At 37.3% G+C, this 19,539-nt stretch overlaps 1 protein-coding gene across 15 annotated transcripts in view; it reads right to left on the bottom strand.

Moving 5' to 3' along the window:
• MTA1-like (metastasis associated 1-like) overlaps positions 1-19,539 on the bottom strand; it is a 302,424-nt gene that overhangs the window by 98,584 nt on the left and 184,301 nt on the right. For 14 of the 15 annotated variants that reach the window (XM_076192744.1, XM_076192742.1, XM_076192745.1 and 11 more), the window contains exons 11-13: positions 3,519-3,572; positions 2,488-2,772; positions 927-1,015 (exon numbers count right to left, since the gene is read on the bottom strand). In XM_076192744.1, the coding sequence (XP_076048859.1) occupies positions 927-1,015; positions 2,488-2,772; positions 3,519-3,572 (428 nt within the window). The remainder of the gene's footprint in view (positions 1-926; positions 1,016-2,487; positions 2,773-3,518; positions 3,573-19,539) is intronic. The other variant, XM_076192735.1, reaches the window with a different exon arrangement.

Genomic DNA, 19,539 nt, shown 5'->3' with positions numbered 1-19,539 from the left:
GAGGAGAAGGGAGGAGGAGAAGGGAGGAGGAGAAGGGAGGTGGAGGAGGAGAAGGGAGGGGGAGGAGGAGAAGGGAGGGGGAGGAGGAGAAGGGAGGGGGAGGAGGAGATGGGAGGGGAAGGAGGAGAAGGGAGGGGGAGGAGGAGGAGGGGGAGGAGGAGAAGGGAGAGGGAGGAGGAGGATGGAGAGGGAGGAGGAGGAAGAGGAGGAGGAGGAAGAGGAGGAGGAGGAAGAAGAGGAGGAGGAAGAAGAGGAGGAAGAAGAGGAGGAGGAAGAAGAGGAGGAGGAAGAGGAGGAAGAGGAGGAGGAGGGAGAAAGGGAGAAAGGGAGGAGGGAGAAAGGGAGAAAGGGAGGAGGGAGAAAGGGAGAAAGGGAGAAGGGAGAAAGGGAGGGAGGAGGGAGGAGGGAGAAAGGGAGAGAGGGAGGAAGGAAAAGAAGGAGATGTGGAGGGACTAAGAAAGGGGAAAATGTGCGGAATGAAGGGAAAAATGGAGGACTGAGGGGAGGGGGGGCAAAAAAGGGGAGTGATGGGAAAAGGAAGAGAGCCAATGAGGGACAAGGAGTAGGGAAGGTGGAAGAGGAAGAGGAGGAGTGAGAGGCAGAGGAGAATGAGGAGAGGGATGAGGAGAGAGGGAGAGGAGGGGAGGAATAAAGAGAGAGAGTAGGAGAGAGATGAGGAGAGAGAAGTAGAGGGAGAGTGGGTGATAATAAAAACAACACAAATTCCTTTTCCATTAATCTAACATAATCTACTAATAATTACAGTTTTCATATTATATGAGCTACTTTCCCATGCCACCATGTAGTCAATACCCCAGTATGGGTGGGAGAGAGGGAGAGAGGGCAAATAAAAAAAAATAAATAAATAAATAAAAAAAAAAAAAATTATGATCCATAATCAACTTGCAATTAAGTTTTCCCTTTACCTGCGATACTTTTCCCTTCCGTCGCCCAGATGAACGTTTAACAAGATGTAAAAAATCCTCATACGTTCTACCATCCATTCGAGAAAGACCTGCAAGGATTAAACAGTTACATTACTTTCAAATGTCAAGAATGCCTATGCCCAAGTACAGCTTGAACAAACAGGAACACATGTTCACCTAAGCAAGATGCTGTAATGATTATCTTCACCAAAGCAAGATGCTGTAATGATTATCCATCTAACCAAGATATTGTAATGATTATCATTTCTTTTATATTTGTTTATGTTTTCTTATCATTTGTCTGTTTTGATTCTCATTTATTATTAGTAATATGTCAATTTATTATTTACTATTTACCTGTTTGTTTATTATCTAACTATACCTATGCATTTATTTTTGTTTTTTGTTATTTACATTATTATAGTTTTTATTTATTCATTTATTATTATTACTATTATTATTATTATCATTATTATTACTATTATTATTATTATTATTTTTTTTTTTTATTTATCCAACCTAGATATGGACTAAAAGGTCTCCTGCCGGCATGCTCCGCCTTTGTAATCCTTTGAAAACATCTACACTGTTGGTGATGAATACCATCTAATGTATATGAATTAAGAGAGCTGACTCTAAATTGCAATCTCATTTCAAAGTTCAAAATATCAAGAGTATGCATCACAACATGAAACTGCAAGAATGGGTAGAGAATAGGAAGAAATAATGAATAAGATATGGTAAAACAGATTACAAATCAATACAAGATGCAGTGTGCACGTGACAAGGACCTAATAAATTTTCCCTCGAGTTTCAATGACAGGAAATTCAGACCCACAAGAGTAACAGATCTTGGGCCTGACCACCAGCACTTCTAAAAAGAAAGATTTTTATTTTTCTTGTTTATATATCACCAGCTGCTGGTGGAGAGGAGGAGGAGGAGGAGGAGGAAGAGGAGGTCACTATTTGTCAGTTCTCCTTATATGAAAAAGTGGATGAAAACCATTATATTGATGTTAGGACAAAATAACAGTTGTTGCTTAAAGTTTCACAATGTGGAAAAACAGACTGACAGTTGCTGACACTCTTGGGAGGAGACTTTGGAATGTCACCAGCTAGAGGTAATAAAAGGAGGGAAGCAGTCATCAGCTGAAACGGTGTGAAAAGTTCAAGCTGACAGAAATATCTTGGTCCCAGTTAAAGAGACCAATTGTCAACCCTGCATCACTTGATGGAGGTGAGGGGGTATACAGGTTTTGAAAATGAGCAGCTATACTGTCTATCTAGCAGGTCATCACCTATTAAGGGTCCCTGGAGGACCTGTCTTGGGCCTGGTCCAAAGATAAGTGCCAGCACCCTCACAGTGACACCTCCAGACAAAGGCGAGCATTTTGATAGAATATGAAGATGAGTGGAGGAAAGAAGATATTCTACAATGTCCACCTTGCTAGGCTAACGCAAGCAGATACCCAACCTTGGTTGCTCAAAGAAAATATTTTCTTCCTAAACAACTAAATACATTCACCTCATTCTTATTCCATCTGTAATACTGCATACTTACATTCTTGCTTGATACTGGCTGCATTGATGGTCCATGTGGGACACCTCCAAGCTTTGCGGGGTTGTATGAGGTCAGAACATAATCTGCGCATGACTTTGGTGGCCAGGCCGGTCTGTAGGAAGAATGCAGTGCGAGTCTTCATGATGGGCCTTGGACTGCCTGCACGAAGAGCTACTCCATGTGCTTGGGCTGCATGCTTCACCAATTGCGACCGGGTTTTGTACTCTTTGCCACATCCACCCACATTACACTGCTGTACACGGTTCATGCTGCTGTGGAGACGCTCTGAATGGGAAATGACCAAAACCAATTAGATTATTAGATCCTGGACAAGGAACATCATCTTCACTACTACCACCTCCCCACTCCAAATACAAACATATTTATCAACAAATATTTTAAAAATAATGATCATGTACAGAATGTGAACTTTTCCCTGGCCATAACTGTAAACAAATAGTGCTAACATTCACCAAACCTAACCACTCCCCCTGAAAGGATGATATTGTATTTTTTCTCTTCCCACCTAGTAAGAATCAGCTTCCATAAAATTCTGTGTATCACAAAATAATTCAATTTCTTGGCAGTGCACATTTGTGCCTGAATCCTGACAGGTGGCGAGTTGAATTAAATAGGGACATGGATTCAAATTTCCTCTGTGCGCCATACAGAAAAAATAAATAAATAAAAATTATAATAATATCAATAATAACAAATAAAGAAAATATATAAATAAAAAAACTGAACCTGTTCGCACTATACTTGCCATTAATGGTCAAAACAGCAAAAATGACACCACGCTTGCCTCTAAAATCAAGTTAATGCTAATATTTGGAACTGTACTGGGACCATTAATACAAAACAGCAAAAAGTGGGTTGGCCACTAAATGCAATGAATCGCCTACTGCCATGCAAAACAACAGCAGAATCCTCAAATCAAAGCAAAAATTCAAATGAAAATTGGAAGCCATTTCTAAGCGCTTCCTGGTCACCACCATCATGCACCAATGACAAAGGGAAGAACTCCTCACCTTCCCCAAATATATCATCGGCACTCTTTCTGCCACTAGCACTGTCAAGGTCACCTATAAGTAAAGGAGTGGAAGGAGGAAATACGATAACATAAGTATCTCTCCACGTGCTCGACTGCTGCAGGAGTGAATCTAGATGAGACATAAATGTTGCTGATCACCACAGCATTTTTATGCCCAATCTTTCAAAATATAGCAATACGTGAATGACTGATATGTTCAAATGTCTGCATGTACATGAAAGAACAAACATATTCAAATACATATACACATCAGCATTTTATAAGGTCATCCCAACTAATTCACCCAAGTTGTCACCAAGATGTCTAGCCATTAACAAAATCCACTACAATCTTGGTAAAATGAATATTTCAACCATGTTGGCTATTTGCATTTCTCCTACATATATACATATATATATACATATATATGCTGGTACATTGTGACAAGTTGATGAAGGTGGAAAAAGAAGTCACGGGTCTAGTTCCAAGTTCCTGAGTTTATTCCTGACCGGTTTCACTCTATGCTTCTTCAGAGCAATGTGAAGAAGCATAGAGTGAAACCGGTCAGGAATAAACTCAGGAACTCGGAACTAGACCCGTGACTTCTTTTTCCACCTTCATACATATATATTATATACATATATATATATATATATATATATATATATATCATATATACATACACAGGGATTGGAGATGTTTAAAGAAAATGGAGAAAAGTGGGAGGTGAGCCAGCTGTTGTTTGCAGACAAGATGCAGGGATCACCTGTCATCCAGGTGCCAAGATAAGAGGAAGGGTAGAGGGTGGAGGGGAGTGGAGTGTATTTAGGGATGGAATGTGTGGAAATTGTTTTTATGCCTTTTTCTTTTTGGCTACCTCCCTTGTAAGGGGAAAAATCCTTTGGTATATATATATATATATATATATATATATATATATATATATATGTATATAAAATATATATATATATTATATATATATACATACATACAAAGACTGGTCATTACGAGCATAGCTCCCTTCCCATATAATACAACTAGGTAAATAATTATACACACACAAAAGTGAGTATAAAATTATGTACAAAGAAGTAGCTCTGCTAAGGAAAGTCATTGAGGAGAATAATAGGGAGAGAGATGACTTAAAAAAAAGAATTAAATAAATTAAAGGGAGAAAATGAAAGGTTGAAAAGTTAAGATATAAATAGGAATGAGGCATTAAAAAAGGAGATAAAAGATCAAATGCAGGCAGTGACTGAAAAGGTGAAAGAAAAAATCAAAGAAAATGACTTACAGGAAATTTAAGAAACAGTGGAAAGTTGAACAGGAATGTCAAAAAGTATCCTTTAAAGAAATAGTGGAGCAACAGGTCAAGGAGAATGCCAAGGAATCGGTTATCCAAGTGATTAGAGAAAGGCAACTTAGGGACAGTGGATAAAAAAAGATCCATTGTAATCTATGGCATTAAAGAGAAGCATGATGTTCCTAAATATCAGAGGGAAAAGGAGGAGAAAGAGATCACTAAGGAAATTCTGAAAGAATTACAAGCAGAAGGACAGGGTTTAGATAGGGAAACCGAGGAGACTTATAGAATGGATAGATACTCTAAAGAAAAACAATACTGGCCACTGAAAGTAAAGCTTATATTATAAACAATTGCAGAGGAAGTACTATCCAGAACAACGAAATTAGCAAATAGTGAACACTACAAAAATATATGGATAAAAAAGAAATGAGTGAAGAAAAAGAAAAACTTAGAAATGAAGCGAATGAAAAAAAAAAAAAAAAACTGAAAATGAAAAGATTTTTTTTTTTTTTTGGCGAGTGGTGGACCTGAGGCTGAGAAAATGATAAGGAAAAAGGAAACAAAACAGACAGAAAAAGATGAGAAAGAAAATTACAAATAGCTTAAACCAATATAGATGAAATAACTTCAGGAATGAATTAAATGATTATCTAGCCTTAGAAAAACCAGACATAATGGCAACAGTGGAAACTAAAATAAATTGTACTCTACCACCCAACACTGTGGGACAAGGTTTATACAATTGTTGGATGAAGAATAGAAAGGATAAACAGGGTGGTGGAGTATTGATTTTGACTAATAAAGATTTAAATGTAACAAAAATAACTGAAGGAGAAAATAATGTAGAATAAATTACAATATAAGTTGAAAGCAAATATATGAAGAGTAGAAAATTTGTAGTGGTGTATGTACCCCACAAAACAAAGTCTTGACAGAAAGTGATCATTCCAAAACATTATAAGATACAAAATACAAACTAACTAATATACTGAAGGACAGAGGAAATATAGTAATTATGGGTGACTTTAATTCAAAAGAAACATGTTGGGAGGAAATGATAGTGAAGGGTGGAGAGGAACACTGGGGCAATGTCCTGCTTGACATGACCATCGAATACACAATGACTTAGTGGATAAGGGAAAATACCAGATACAGAGGTAGTGAAGAACCATTCCTAAATGAAGGAACAGGGATGGAAGAGAAATGGAATATACTAAAAGAAATTTATGAGGGAGTGAATAAATACATACCTCAACCCTCCCCCCCCCAAAAAAAAAGTACATAAAAAGCTGGTACAACAAAAAATGTAGTGAGGCTAAGGATAAAAGAGACAAAGCTTGGAAGAAATTGAAAAAAGACAAGAAAACAAGCAAATAGCTAATGTACATCAAACTAAGAAATGATTATGTAAATATACGCAGAGATGAAAAGAGAAACTACGAAAAAAAAATAATATAAAAATGCAAGGAAGAACCCAAACTATTTTATAGGTATGTAAACTGCAAACTGAAGAATAAACAAGAAATAGAAAAACTGCACCAGGGTAAATATGAATATACAGAAGAACTGGAAATGGCTGAAATTATGAACCATATCAAAGCAGTATTCACACTAGAAAACTCACCTAATTATGAGGAAATGGAGATATCCCCCTCAATGAATGAAACAATTGTAACACAGAAGGAAATCAGTAACCAAATCAAAACCCTTGATGTTAGAAAATCACATGGTCCAGACAGAATTGCAAATTGGATACTGAAAGTATGCATGGAGGAATTAACAGATAAAACAAAAAATATAATTAAATTCTCACTGGAATTATGTAGATAGAATGTATCTGGCAACACCCTGCTGTCACACTGGGCCAACAGAGTGGAATGTGAGGGAGAACTCAGCCAGTCGCTCCCACACTGCCGTGGGAAGAGCATTTACAGGTAACCCCTCTCTTTGGGACCTTGCCTTCTTTCACACTATTTTTCTTTTTTTCCCTATCATTTCTCTGTATCCTTACCATGGCACCTAAAGAAGTCAGTGAAATGTTCAGGGTGGCCAAGTCCAGAGTCAAGAGATACATGGTGCAATTTTGGGAGAGAGGAGGGCTGGAGATACCATCCCAGTAATTTGGTATAGGGGATCCTAAGAAGGTTTCTCTTTCAGAGATTTTGTTTTTGTTAGTGGATTTTACTCTAAAGTACACTTTATGATATTCAAAACCAGAAGTCTTCTTAGGACACCCTATCCTAGGCTTCTGGGATGATATCTCCAGCTCTCTTCCCTCCCAAAATTGCACCATGTATCTCTTGAATTTGGACTTGGCTCCCTTCAACATTTCACTGATTTCTTTAGTTCCATGGTCTGCCTTCTATAATCCAATGACTTGGGCACATCTTTAATTAATTCTTTTTTGGGGGCCATGGTAATGATACAAACCCAATGGCAATGAAGAAAACCAGTGTGAAAAATGCAAGATCCCAAAGAGGGATTACCTGTAACTGCTCTTCCCACGGCAGTGTGGGAGTGTCTGGCTGAGTTATCCCTCATGTTCCACTCTGTTGGACAAGTATTGCATGTATGTATGTGTATATGTATGTATGTGTGTGTGTGTATATATATATATATATATATATATATATATATATATATATAGTGTGTGTGCACATGGATGAAATGAGTAGTAGATTTATGCCTTTAACTTTGGCTACCTCCCTTGTAAGGGGGAAAAAGCCCTTGGTATATGTGTGTATATAAACATATTGTGTATGTATGTGTATGTATGTATATATATATATATATATATATATATATATATATAACCATAAACAGACAATTCTTTACCTCCTCTTCATTCACGAGTAGTTCATAACAATAAAATAATAAGGTAAAAAATCTGAAAATTGTAATAAAAAATAATAACTACCCTTCTGCATATACTCCATATGTTTGTGGTAATGATCTTCATCATAGCCAACACAAACATGACAGAAAAATGTGCTGCACGCCATATCTCATTGAAATTCCGACCTGATGGAAGTTCTCTCCATAGCATCATAGATTTTTACTTTTACCCACACACCCCATTATATTATGGGTTTGTTCACAATGGAAAATACATGTCATTTAAAACAATGCAAAAGATGATTTGTCTGCTTTCACACTATTGTCCTCATTATTATTACTTTGAGTCTGGGATAGGCAGAAACAATTTTCATCTTTTCTAGTTACCAATCTCACTTCAGTTTTTTACCCTAATCTATTTTTCCACATAATTAGCCAAGGATCAATATATACCTATATTTATACATACACCAACATGTCCTTTCCCCTTATAAGGAGGGTCACCAAGTGAAAGCATACACTCAATCTACACCCATCAAAAAACAAATAAATAAAACAAATAAATAATAATAATAATAATAATAATAAATAAAATAAAAATAACATAACTATGTTGTCCCTCCCAACATTCCATGTAGTTGAGCAGCTACCCCTATCCCCCACCATTGCTCAGGTCTATGGCCAAAAAAAAAAAAAAAAAAAAATTATATATATATATATATATATATATATAAAATAGATAATAATAAGATAAATAAAAAATAAAATCATATATATAATAATAATAATGAACAAATAAAAATAAATAAAACAAGTCATCTGAAAGTGTGGGGCCCCAGGTGAATAATAAATAAATAAATAAATAATAATAAATAATAATAATAATAATTAATAATAATAATAGTTAATAATAATAATAATAATAATTAATAATAATAATTATAATAATAATAACAATAATAACAATAATAATAATAATAATAATAATCATAGTAAAAGGCCCTGAGTCTCTTGCAGGAGACCCACACGTCCTAGGTAACTGGCTATGGCCACAAGGTGGCCCCATTGGCCACTCGGGGAAGAATTATAAAGTTGTCTAAGGAATGTTAGTGAGGGGCACTGTGGAATAAGGTGTTCAGTGTTTTCTGTGAGGTGATTGCATCTAGGTCAGCCCGACTCTGAAGCCAGGTCTATTCTGTGTAGGTATTGTTCTAATGCTGGGTGGGGTTCTGAACACAAGCATACCTGTGGTTCTTACTTCTTCTCTAGAGAGAGATTTTTCTGTGGGACTGATATATGGAGGTTATTGGTATAGCACTGAGTTTGCTGATAAATTTATATCATAGTTGACCTTATCTTACCTGTTACTACAAATTCCTTTTATTGGACATCTTTAAGAACCCATCACCTTCCACAATTTTCAAACAATTTTCCAATTAAATAGATCACTACCACCTTGAAACTAGTTCACTGTACTATCCAAAATATAAGTGCACTTGCACTATGCACTAGTCTAACTTTTACTACTAATGAGACTGAAAGAGAGCTCAAGGTTTATTTTTAATGGGACTTAAGGCCCATGGATCACTACCAGCTGCTTGTGGGGCTGAAGTTGGTGATGCACCATAGTTTGAACCAGGTTCATGCATTTGGCAACTTACAGATGACACAGATTTGTTTGTTCATATATGCAATGAGGACGCTGAGGTCTTGGAATGGAATACATAAGTGGTGGGTCATGTCACAAAGTCCTTCAAAAGGAATTGCATGCCCAAGGTACTATGGATTTGCTCAAACAGAATGTTTCATATCTTGACATTTATCATATTAAGTACCTTTTGGGTATCCCTGGTATGATTTCATATCACACCAAATACCTGTGAGGTTTAATCAAGGCCTGTTACCAAGTTCATTTGTGATTGTTAACTCTGGCTATTTGGGCATATGGCATGCTTCCCTGATACTGATCCCATACACAGGGTTATCTCTACAAGAGACAACCCTTGGTGGAAAGAATGATGAGACACCAACTGTTGGTGAATATCAACTAATCCTCCAAGTGCTCTTGGATTAAGAAGGGTGGCTGCACAGGGGTTCATTTGAGAAAACTATGGAAATGGCATCACCTTGCAAGTGAAGTATCGCTTCCACTCCTTCACATATACTCCTGCAGTATGTAAATGCCATGTTTCCTATCACAAAAAAGTTTATATGCTTGGTAGTTATAAAGTCCATAATATCAGGATGTCCTGCATATGAAAAATGAGCCCTTATTTAAGGAACAAGTTCTTTATCAAACTAATTAGTAAAAATAGATCGGGAAATCCTGGTACTCTTACTGGCTTTGAAAAAAGTTAAGAACACATTCATATCTTTGAGCTTGGTTTCTTATTTTTGGTGATTGTAACAAGTTTATTTTTGTGGACCCTATCTGCAACAGTGTACACTTTACTGCATGTAATTTGCTGAATACCTAAATCACACACCATTTAGGGTTACTGATTGCATCTGTTCTATGTAGTTGATACTTTCGGACTTAAGTGACACCCCTTTAGACCACACAACATTCCTTTATGACTGGGAACTAACTTCCATTCAAGATGAAATGCTGAATACTTATATCTTCTACTATCCCTCCTTAAGTCTCCTTTACTATTTCTGTGAATCCATCTTTCTTCCTAATTCCTCTGTGGCAAGAAACACAACTGCTGTTGTCATATTCTTGTGCATGTCATCTAAAACAACTGAACTAGACCATTAAAAAAAAAAAGAAATTCCCATGCAGTCTGGGTCCAAATTATGTTCACTTAGCCAGCCATCTCTAAGGAGATTAAGGCTTTTGTATATGTATGAATTTTCATGATGTACTCTGATCACCATTTATTAAGGGCCCAAAGAATGTTGTCAATACAAAGTTTCATCTGCACAATACTCGTACTCATGATACAAGGTTCTCATCTTGAGTAGCATACACAAATTCATCCAGTCAGACTTCAAGAGCTTTACTATCACCGTTAGTCTTCTCTCCACATAATTCTGCCTTGCATAAGCTGTGGTGTACTTCAAACTTCTTGACCCATTTTGACACGTTCATTTTTAAACACCAATTCTTATCTATTGCTGATATTACCTTGGAAAATAAAAACCTACTTAAAATGCTATCGTACATACATACATATACCAAGGCTTCCTTCCCCCTTACCAGGGGGGTAGCCAAAAAGGACAAGGCACAAAAACATTCCCACCCATTTCATCCCCGAAAACACTCCACACCCCTCCACCCTCCCTCCCATCTTAGCACCTCCTAGATGACGGGTCATCCCTGCACCCTGTTCACTGCCCTGGGTTAGAAGCATGCTATCGTAATAATAAATATAAAAATATTATCTGTAACATTAGTAGCTTAGGTGATGGTGACAACAATGCTGGATGGATATGTGGCAAATGGTATGGAGGTGTGGGGAGGGCCCTACCTTAAGTAAGGTGGTAACCTCTACCATGCCTGAAGTGATTATCTATCTTTTTAAGAACCTAAAGAATAAAGAAGAAAAGCAGGGATGAAGAAATAAAAAGTCTCTATGATGGCTAACAAATACAGCTTATCTCCAACAATGATCTTGCCAGCCATTCTTTATCAACATTCTCACTTTCACCAGTTGATACAGCCTCAAGAGGGTTAGCAATCAAGTGACCAAGCCAGACCTATGATCTATCAACAGCTGATTTTCTTTCAACTTTTTAACATATGATGAATAGGGGCCTGCATATGGAGGTCTTGCAAGATGGATCATAGGAGAAAATCTCCCAGTTGCCCATCTTCAAAACCCATCAACATCCTCATCTCCAACTGGAAGTGCAGGGCTAACACTGTCTCCAAAGTGAGTCCATGATCTCTATCAACTTTGTATTTCCTCCTTTTACATAAGGGAGTGCTGATAAATGGTGACTGCTCTCCTTTAACTACTACTATACACCAGTAGAATGGAAACAATTCCACACTAATGCAACACAAGACACCAAGCCAAACTTTCTTCCCAGGGATATCTACAGGATGGTCCAAAGTCAGTTGCCAGCCACTGTGGTGCACATTTCCAGTCAGTAGACCTTGAGACAACAATTGCAACAGTTCTCATATTTCTACTAGCCAGTGACATAGAAACAGACCCAGACTAAAGTAACACAGATAATGGTTCAATGTTCCTTCCCAGAGATGTCCGGAGGAAGACCTTGAAGACTTGCTGATCTGTGGTGCTGTGGGTTTCCAATCTGCCAATATTAGCATGTCTTCCATTGAAGTTGTTAATGGAACAATGGTGAATTTACTATAGTGATGTATCATATATTATGTATTATATACTCAGTACTATAGAGCACAAGTGCAATGTTACCGTCATTTTCTCTTTTTCTTTTATCTACCATTGGGTTGCCACTGATGACAGGTCAAGTACGTCATTATGGTTAACTGCCATCAAGAAAACTATAATGCCAATTTATTGTTAAGTATTTCATCTTACATTGGTCAAGAAACCTACATTCATATCTGAAGACAGAGGCAGAGAAACAAGGTAGTCAAAATTACATATACACTGATAAAAGCAGTTAGCCTAGAGCTTTCCGCTGAATTACATTCAACATTGGCTATTTTCTTTTAGCACCTCTGTCAAGGTGACAAAGAAAAGTGGGGAACTTTCCGATGAAGTTACTAGATGTATTATAACTGGTCAGTAATGCAGAGGTGATATATTGGTCATTATTTTGTAGTTTTTATCACTGCCAATTCAAATAACTCCACATTTTATAATATCCTTCTTATAATGGAGATTAGGGCCTGTATATATAAGGGAGGTAAAAGAGGGAGAAAAAAAAAAATAATAAATAAATAAATAAATAAATAAATAACACTGCTTTGTATGCAATTCTTACAGGATTTGGACCACTCCTAATCCTTATCCAAAGGTCTTTTTTTAGCCAAATATTGCTGAACTGCTCCAATCAATCTGTGACCTTGACACACTCTTGTACCAAACCCATGGCAATGTGGTATCCAGCCACAGCTACCTGAACCAACCATTCAGGTATATTACTCCAAATAATCAATTACTCCAAAGAATATCTGTAATATTTTTTATAATGTATTAGTGCTGGGCAGTACACGCTGACATGTTTTGTGTTTTGGTGTGATAACTGTATTTGATGCATGGAGTCTTTTACCTGGCCAAGGAATCAACAATAGGTACATGCATACCTCAACTTTTTGTGCACCGATGATGATGTCTGTCATTATGCAATACTGCTTTGAGTATTGTACTCCACCTCAATGTCTTGGGAAGAAATAGGGGGAAAGATCGAGGTTCTTGGGGGGGGGGGGGGGTACATGTATTAATAATAAAAAAAATAAAGTTAAAATAAAATATTACTCTGAGTGAAGACAATTTATATTTTGTGGCTAATAACCAACACATTCAGCCTCAAGAACAATATCATGCTTCTAAGGTGGAATCAAAATTGTAAATAAGAGACAACATATACCCATGTATTTCAATTGGTTTTGATAAAATTATAACTAAAATATGTACATGCATTTAAACCTTTTATGGTGTACTACCATCCTTCCACCAACCAATCTGCACATGGTCACCTTTAGATAAAGTCACTCCTTAATGCCTATGCCACTCCTGGTCTTTTTTAAAGACAATTCTGTGGTATTCAGATTCAGCTCAAGGACAGCAGAGCATCAAACCTTACTGAACATTCACTTTCCCTTTATTCAACCCTTTGCTTGCTGATTTTCCGATTGCAAATAACCACCTGACAAGAGCCAGAATAAAACATATCAAGTTGTTTTCTCCAGCAAACAATTTCGGTTTCAAGGTGGGAATTTCCCTCAACCAAATAAAAAGTTTTGTAATGAGCCTCAATTATAAAATATAAATTCTTTTCCGGAGTCGAAGATCTGACCCTTAAATAGCATGCAATCAAAATGAAACGGATCTAGGACTTGTACGTTTGTGGTGATTGGTGACTGTGAACAGTTGTAGTGGTGAGTAGTTGTAATGATCAGTAGTAGAAGAGTATTTCCTTTACCAAACTCCATCCCTGTGGTGCTGTCTTCCACTATCCCCCCTCCTACTAATGACTAGTCAACAACCTTTTTATCTTTTACTACTACTATTACTAGTAGTAGTAGTAGTAGTATCAGCAGTAGAATTGATAATAGTAACTATTAATAATAATAACCATGAAAAGTTAGAAGCAACAGTAACAGAAATGGGAATAGTAATAATTACAATAGTACTAATAGTGAGCTGAAAACGGTAACAGTTGTAGTATCAGTAACAACAATAAGAGTAGAAAATCTAGTGGTCAGAAAGAATCCTTTAGCACTCCATAGGTCTCACTGGTAAGAAACTTTGGTCTATTGTCTGTTGTACTGGTGTGGGAATGTGTGGAAGGAAATAGAGCAGCAGTTGTCTCTTGTCAGCTCTCCATGTGTGAAAAAGTGAAGAAATATAGTTTAAGTTGATAAGAGATAGTGGGCCCAGTTGAGTGTGCACCAGCCCCCCAAATTGTACCTCTCACATGCAGGTACTCAATGGTAATGGTAATGATGATGGTGGTGGTGGTGATAGTGATGATGATAATGCGAGTAGCAGATGTAGATGTGGACTCCTTCTCACTCTTATGGTCAGCTCTCATCTGTCAGAGTTACTATGTTCCCATTCCCTAAATCAACACACACAAAACCTCAATTTCAAGGAGACTGTAGCAGCTGGATAAACAAAAATTGCATGAAATATTTGGGAATAAATACATAAAATGACTGTTGACCAGTCATTGGCAGGAACTAGGCCAATGAATTGTGTCTGTGGAAGACAGATTTGGACTATTTTCACTACATAGTTCCACAGGGATGGAAGTTATGTTAGTGATAGCAGTCCTTGTAGATGAAAGAGAAAGAGGGAAGAATACCTCAAAGAGCAAGGAGATCAGGCAGAAGGAAGAACTTTGGACACTGGGATCAGTAGGGGGGGGAGGAGGAGGAGGAGGAGGAGGAGGAGGAGGAGGAGGAGGAGGAGGAGGAGGAGGAGGAGGAGGAGGAGGAGGAGGAGGAGGAGGAGGAGGAGGAGAAGAAGAAGAAGAAGAAGAAGAAGAAGAAGAAGAAAAAGAAGAAGAAGAAGAAGACAAGAAGAAAAAAAAGAAGAAGAAGAAGAAGAAGAAGCAGAAGAAGAAAAAGAAGAAGAAAAACTAGAAGAAAAAGAAAAGAAGAGAAGAACTAAAAGAAGTAGAAGAAGAAGAAGAAGAAGAAGAAGAAGAAGAAGAAGAAGAAGAAGAAGAAGAAGAAGAAGAAGAAGAAGAAGAAGAAGAAGAAGAAGAAGAAGAAGAAGAAGAAGAAGAAGAAGAAGAAGAAGAAGAAGAAGAAGAAGAAGAAGAAGAAGAAGAAGAAGAAGAAGAAGAAGAAGAAGAAGAAGAAGAAGAAGAAGAAGAAGAAGAAGAAGAAGAAAGAGAGAGAGAAGAGAGAAGAGAGAAGAGAGAAGAGAGAGAGAGAGAGAGAGAGAGAGAGGTAGAAAGGATTCAATCTAAAGATGGAACTCATGGATGCCACTGCTTTGAAATACAGTTGGAAACTGGATGATCTAACTAACAGAATAACCTATTGATTTCCAACTACAATGACATGCAATCAGGGTGGATTTATCTGCATGAAGTACAATGGGGCCTGGGACCTCGCTGAACTAATGCTTCAGTAGATTTGCAGGGATGTACATACCAAAGGCTTTTTCCCCCTTACACAGGTAGCCAAAAAACAAAGGCATAAAATCCACTCCCACCCATTACATCCCCACATACTCCACTCCCATTCACCACCCTCTATCTCTTTTATCTTGGCTCCTCCTGGATGATGGGTAATCCCTGCATCTTGCCCACTGCCCTGGATCAGAAGCTGTGTCCCAAGACACAGCACATCCACAACAAGGCCATGAGAATTTCAGGTAATTCACCCCCATCACAATAGACAAAGATTACAAAGAGCGACAACCAAACTAGCACCGACACTCGCCGAACTAACATATGAGCAAAGACTATCCAAATTGAACCTACCAACTCTGGAACAAAGAGAAAGAAGAGATTTGCTAACTATCTACAGAATAATGAAAGGAATGGAAGTTTTAGACAGGAACGACCTATTAGTGTGGGAAAACGGTAAAACAAGAGGACACGGAAAAAAATTGAAAAAGGATAGTTATAGAAAAAACTTGAAAAGGAACAGTTTCCCACACAGAACGATAAATACATGGAACAAATTAGACAACAAAACAGTATGTGCTAACACTATACAAGATTTTAAGATAAAACTTGATGCGGAGAGATACAAAGACGGGTCACCACGCGCATAGCTCCCCTCCCGTATATTACAACTAGGTAAATACATGCAGTCACAAGTGCAATAACATTATAATTTTTCTTATATTATTTTTTAATACAAATAACGTGCCCCTGGTACAGTAACCTATCTATTGAAATATGAAATTGTAAGATTTGGTTATACTAGAAGCATGTGCAGAATATGTTTCAGGGCTCATTCTCTTTGGTAGCATTCGGAACTCCGAAAGGGATGGGTCCAAGAGCCATTCTACTACCCACTTGCAGAGGCGAAGGTGGAACATAACCATGGAGCAATAATATTTACCTAGTTGTATTATATGGGAAGAAAGCCATGCTCATAGTGACCCATCTTTGTATCTTTCAGCATCTAGTTTGTTCTTAAATCCTTGTATAGTTTTTACACACACAGTTGCCTCATCCAATTTGTTCCAGATATCCACAACTGTGTGTGGGAAACTATTCTTTTTCAGATCTCTTCTGTAACTATCCTTTTTTGAGTTTCTTTTCATGTCCTCTTTTCTTTTATCCCACTTTAATGAATTATCTCTGTCAAGGACTTCCATCCCTTTCATAATTCTATAGTCAGTAGATCTCCTCTTTCTCTTCTTTGTTCCAGGGTTGGACAATCTTAGTTTTATGTCAATTTAGAATGTTGGTGTCATCTTTGTCGTTGCTCTTTGAATTCTTTCTAATTTCTTTATATTCTTTTTAGTACTGGGTGTCCATAGTGTGGCAGCATACTCCAATCTTGTTCCTATCAGTGTAACTAATATTTTCTTTACCATTTCCTCATCCAAGTAGTCAAAGGCCAATTTCATTGATCTTAGTAAATTGAAGGTTTCACTGACTATTTTGTTGATATGCTTGTCTGGTGACATGTCATGTCTCATTCTTAATGTCAGCTTTCCTATGTCTACGAGGGACTGGGTCCATCCCCTAACTAGCACATATAGGATACCTCAACTTTTGAGTAGATTAAAGTAATAAGTTGCATGATCATCATTATTATTTTTTTATGGATGTTAATAAATGCAAAAAAAGGGTTGTCAAACACATTGGCAGGGGTGGGGCCAACAAACTGTGATTCCATGTAAGACAGCCTGCTTTCACCAGTTCCACAAGCAGAAGGATGGAGAAGGTATGTATGGACAGATGAGGACATGGGGACAAACAGGAACACGCACACACACAACATTTAACAGTAATTGCAGTAGTACTAGAAGCACCAACAGTATAAGTAGTAACAGTAACAGAAGAGTTGGAACATCAGTAATAATAGTAGCAATAGTAATACAAGTAGTAGTAACTGCAGCATCAGTAGTAGTGTTAGTATGGATGATTTAACTGACAATGCACATACAGTACACTATTTGACCCCAACCACAATGATACACAAACAGGGTGTATTTATCAGCAAAAGATAAATTGAAGTATGGGATCTCTTGACCTAAATGTTTCACAAGATTTATCAGTATGCAACAGCTGAACCAGTGTTACTTCCCATACTGCAGAGACCTATCTACTGCAGCACCCCATTCACAAAATGAATAAGAAAATAAGATAAAGAATAATATTACAATTGAGAAAAGAGACGTTCCAAGTGTCACAATAAGGCAAGTAGAATGACTCCTCAAAAGCGATAGGCACTACCAGACTTGAGGAATGTGACCCTTATTTACATTATCTTTGATTGGAAAAATTATGTTTAACAACACAATTTACACAGTCTCTCCTGGAAATCAACCTTCACATTATCCAAGTCAACTATAATATCTGGAACAAGTTTTATGGTTTGCCTCTATACCTTTTCCAATCTCAATGTCTTAAACATGATTACAAGATTTGAGAAGTGTCTTGACACTGCATATTCCAAGTATGGGCTGACCTGTGACCACAACTGGTTGACAATAACTGGGCTTTAAATTAAGATAAAAAAAAATTATGCTACCAAGAAGTATTCTAAGATGAATCCAAATAAGTTACAAAGTTAAGACTGCACCTATGGTACTGTGTGGAGCAGACCTGGAATAAAAAACCAGAAGAGAAGAAGTAATGTTTTTACATGAAGTATTTGAGAGATAGATAATGGATAGCAAGAAATTTGGAAGCAATGCAGATTATGGCAGAGGGAAGCAAGTGTCAACAAGGGTTAAGAGAATGCTGAGGTACTATGGGAATAGGGAAAGAACTAAGGTCAAACAAACAAATGCTCCCATATCATGACAACAAAGGTAAAGCAATGCCATGGCCAATGAAGTGAACTATCCACAAGGTTCATCCTACCAACCAGTGACATTACAACCTACATCCAGGTCCTAAAACAGTAAAGCAACATGTTAGTGGTGTGCCAATAAAGCTGAAGAATTGAAGACACTTCAATCATGACAAAAGACTTACATCAGAAGAACAGACCTGAAGACCCAAACTGACATTTATGTGACTTCCAAAATTATAACATCACCAATCCATACATATTATCTATAAACCAAAGACTTCTTCCCCCTTATAAGGGAGGTAGCCAGCCAAGGTACATAACCACACCCCAACCAATTCCACTTCCATCTGTCACCAATTTGTTTCCTCATCTTAACTGGATGAAGGTTCATCCCCATCTCCTTTCCACTGCCCTTGGCCAGAAGTAATGAAACGACACAGCACATCTATTAATTTTCTTGTTGGTTTTCAGTTTGGTCCTTCATGTGCAAGCTAATGGGCATGTATGTGAAGGCCCAAGATCTTATCCAATAGTTAGCCATTCAATGTTACTGTTAGAGGTTTCTTTGATACACGACTGATGTGAGCAATATCAAAAACAGTTGGGACTCCACTGTATAACCTTTTGACCCTGTATAGTTGGTCTTATTAAAACACAGCACACTTTTACTGCTAAGAAATTTGTTAGCCACTTCTTGGAGTTCTTATGGATGTCTATCTTTTAAATAATTTTTTCTAATGACAACTTTCTAATACGAGTTATTACAAGTGAATATGGCCATGGTAATGGAAAAAGTAAATTTGGGAAACATTTCTGATTTATCCGAGTTGTGGAAGAAATGTAAATATGTTAGTATTAAGGTATATTAATGTTAGAACATATGGGCTAATGGATGCAGAGGAAGGAACACAGAGATGTTCAAGATATATATTGATAGGGAAATGATGATAGTGAAGTGTGTTTAAGAGATATAAGTGGTGGGGTAGTTGAAAAGGCACATTGGAGAAGAGTTCTAGGTGTAAATGCATTCAAAGGAAAGGGCAGAATATTGTCATTTATATAATTGATGGTAAACTGAACGTAGAGATTAAAATTTACAGAGAAGAAAAAGGAGGCAGGGAAATGCAAATTAAATGAGAAGGAAAAAGGAAAACAACATTAAGCAAAGTTGATGAAAGTATGGGATGTAGTGGGGAAACAAAGGAAGAGAAAGAATGGTTATGTTTCAAGGATGAAGTCCTCAAGTACAAAGAGATGGTATATAGAATGAGAGAAAGA

Source organism: Oratosquilla oratoria, chromosome 11 (genome assembly GCF_046742065.1).
Source record: "Oratosquilla oratoria isolate Oo_2021 chromosome 11, ASM4674206v1, whole genome shotgun sequence".
NCBI classification, from domain to species: Eukaryota; Metazoa; Arthropoda; class Malacostraca; order Stomatopoda; family Squillidae; genus Oratosquilla; species Oratosquilla oratoria.
This window is presented reverse-complemented; position numbering and strand designations above follow the sequence as displayed.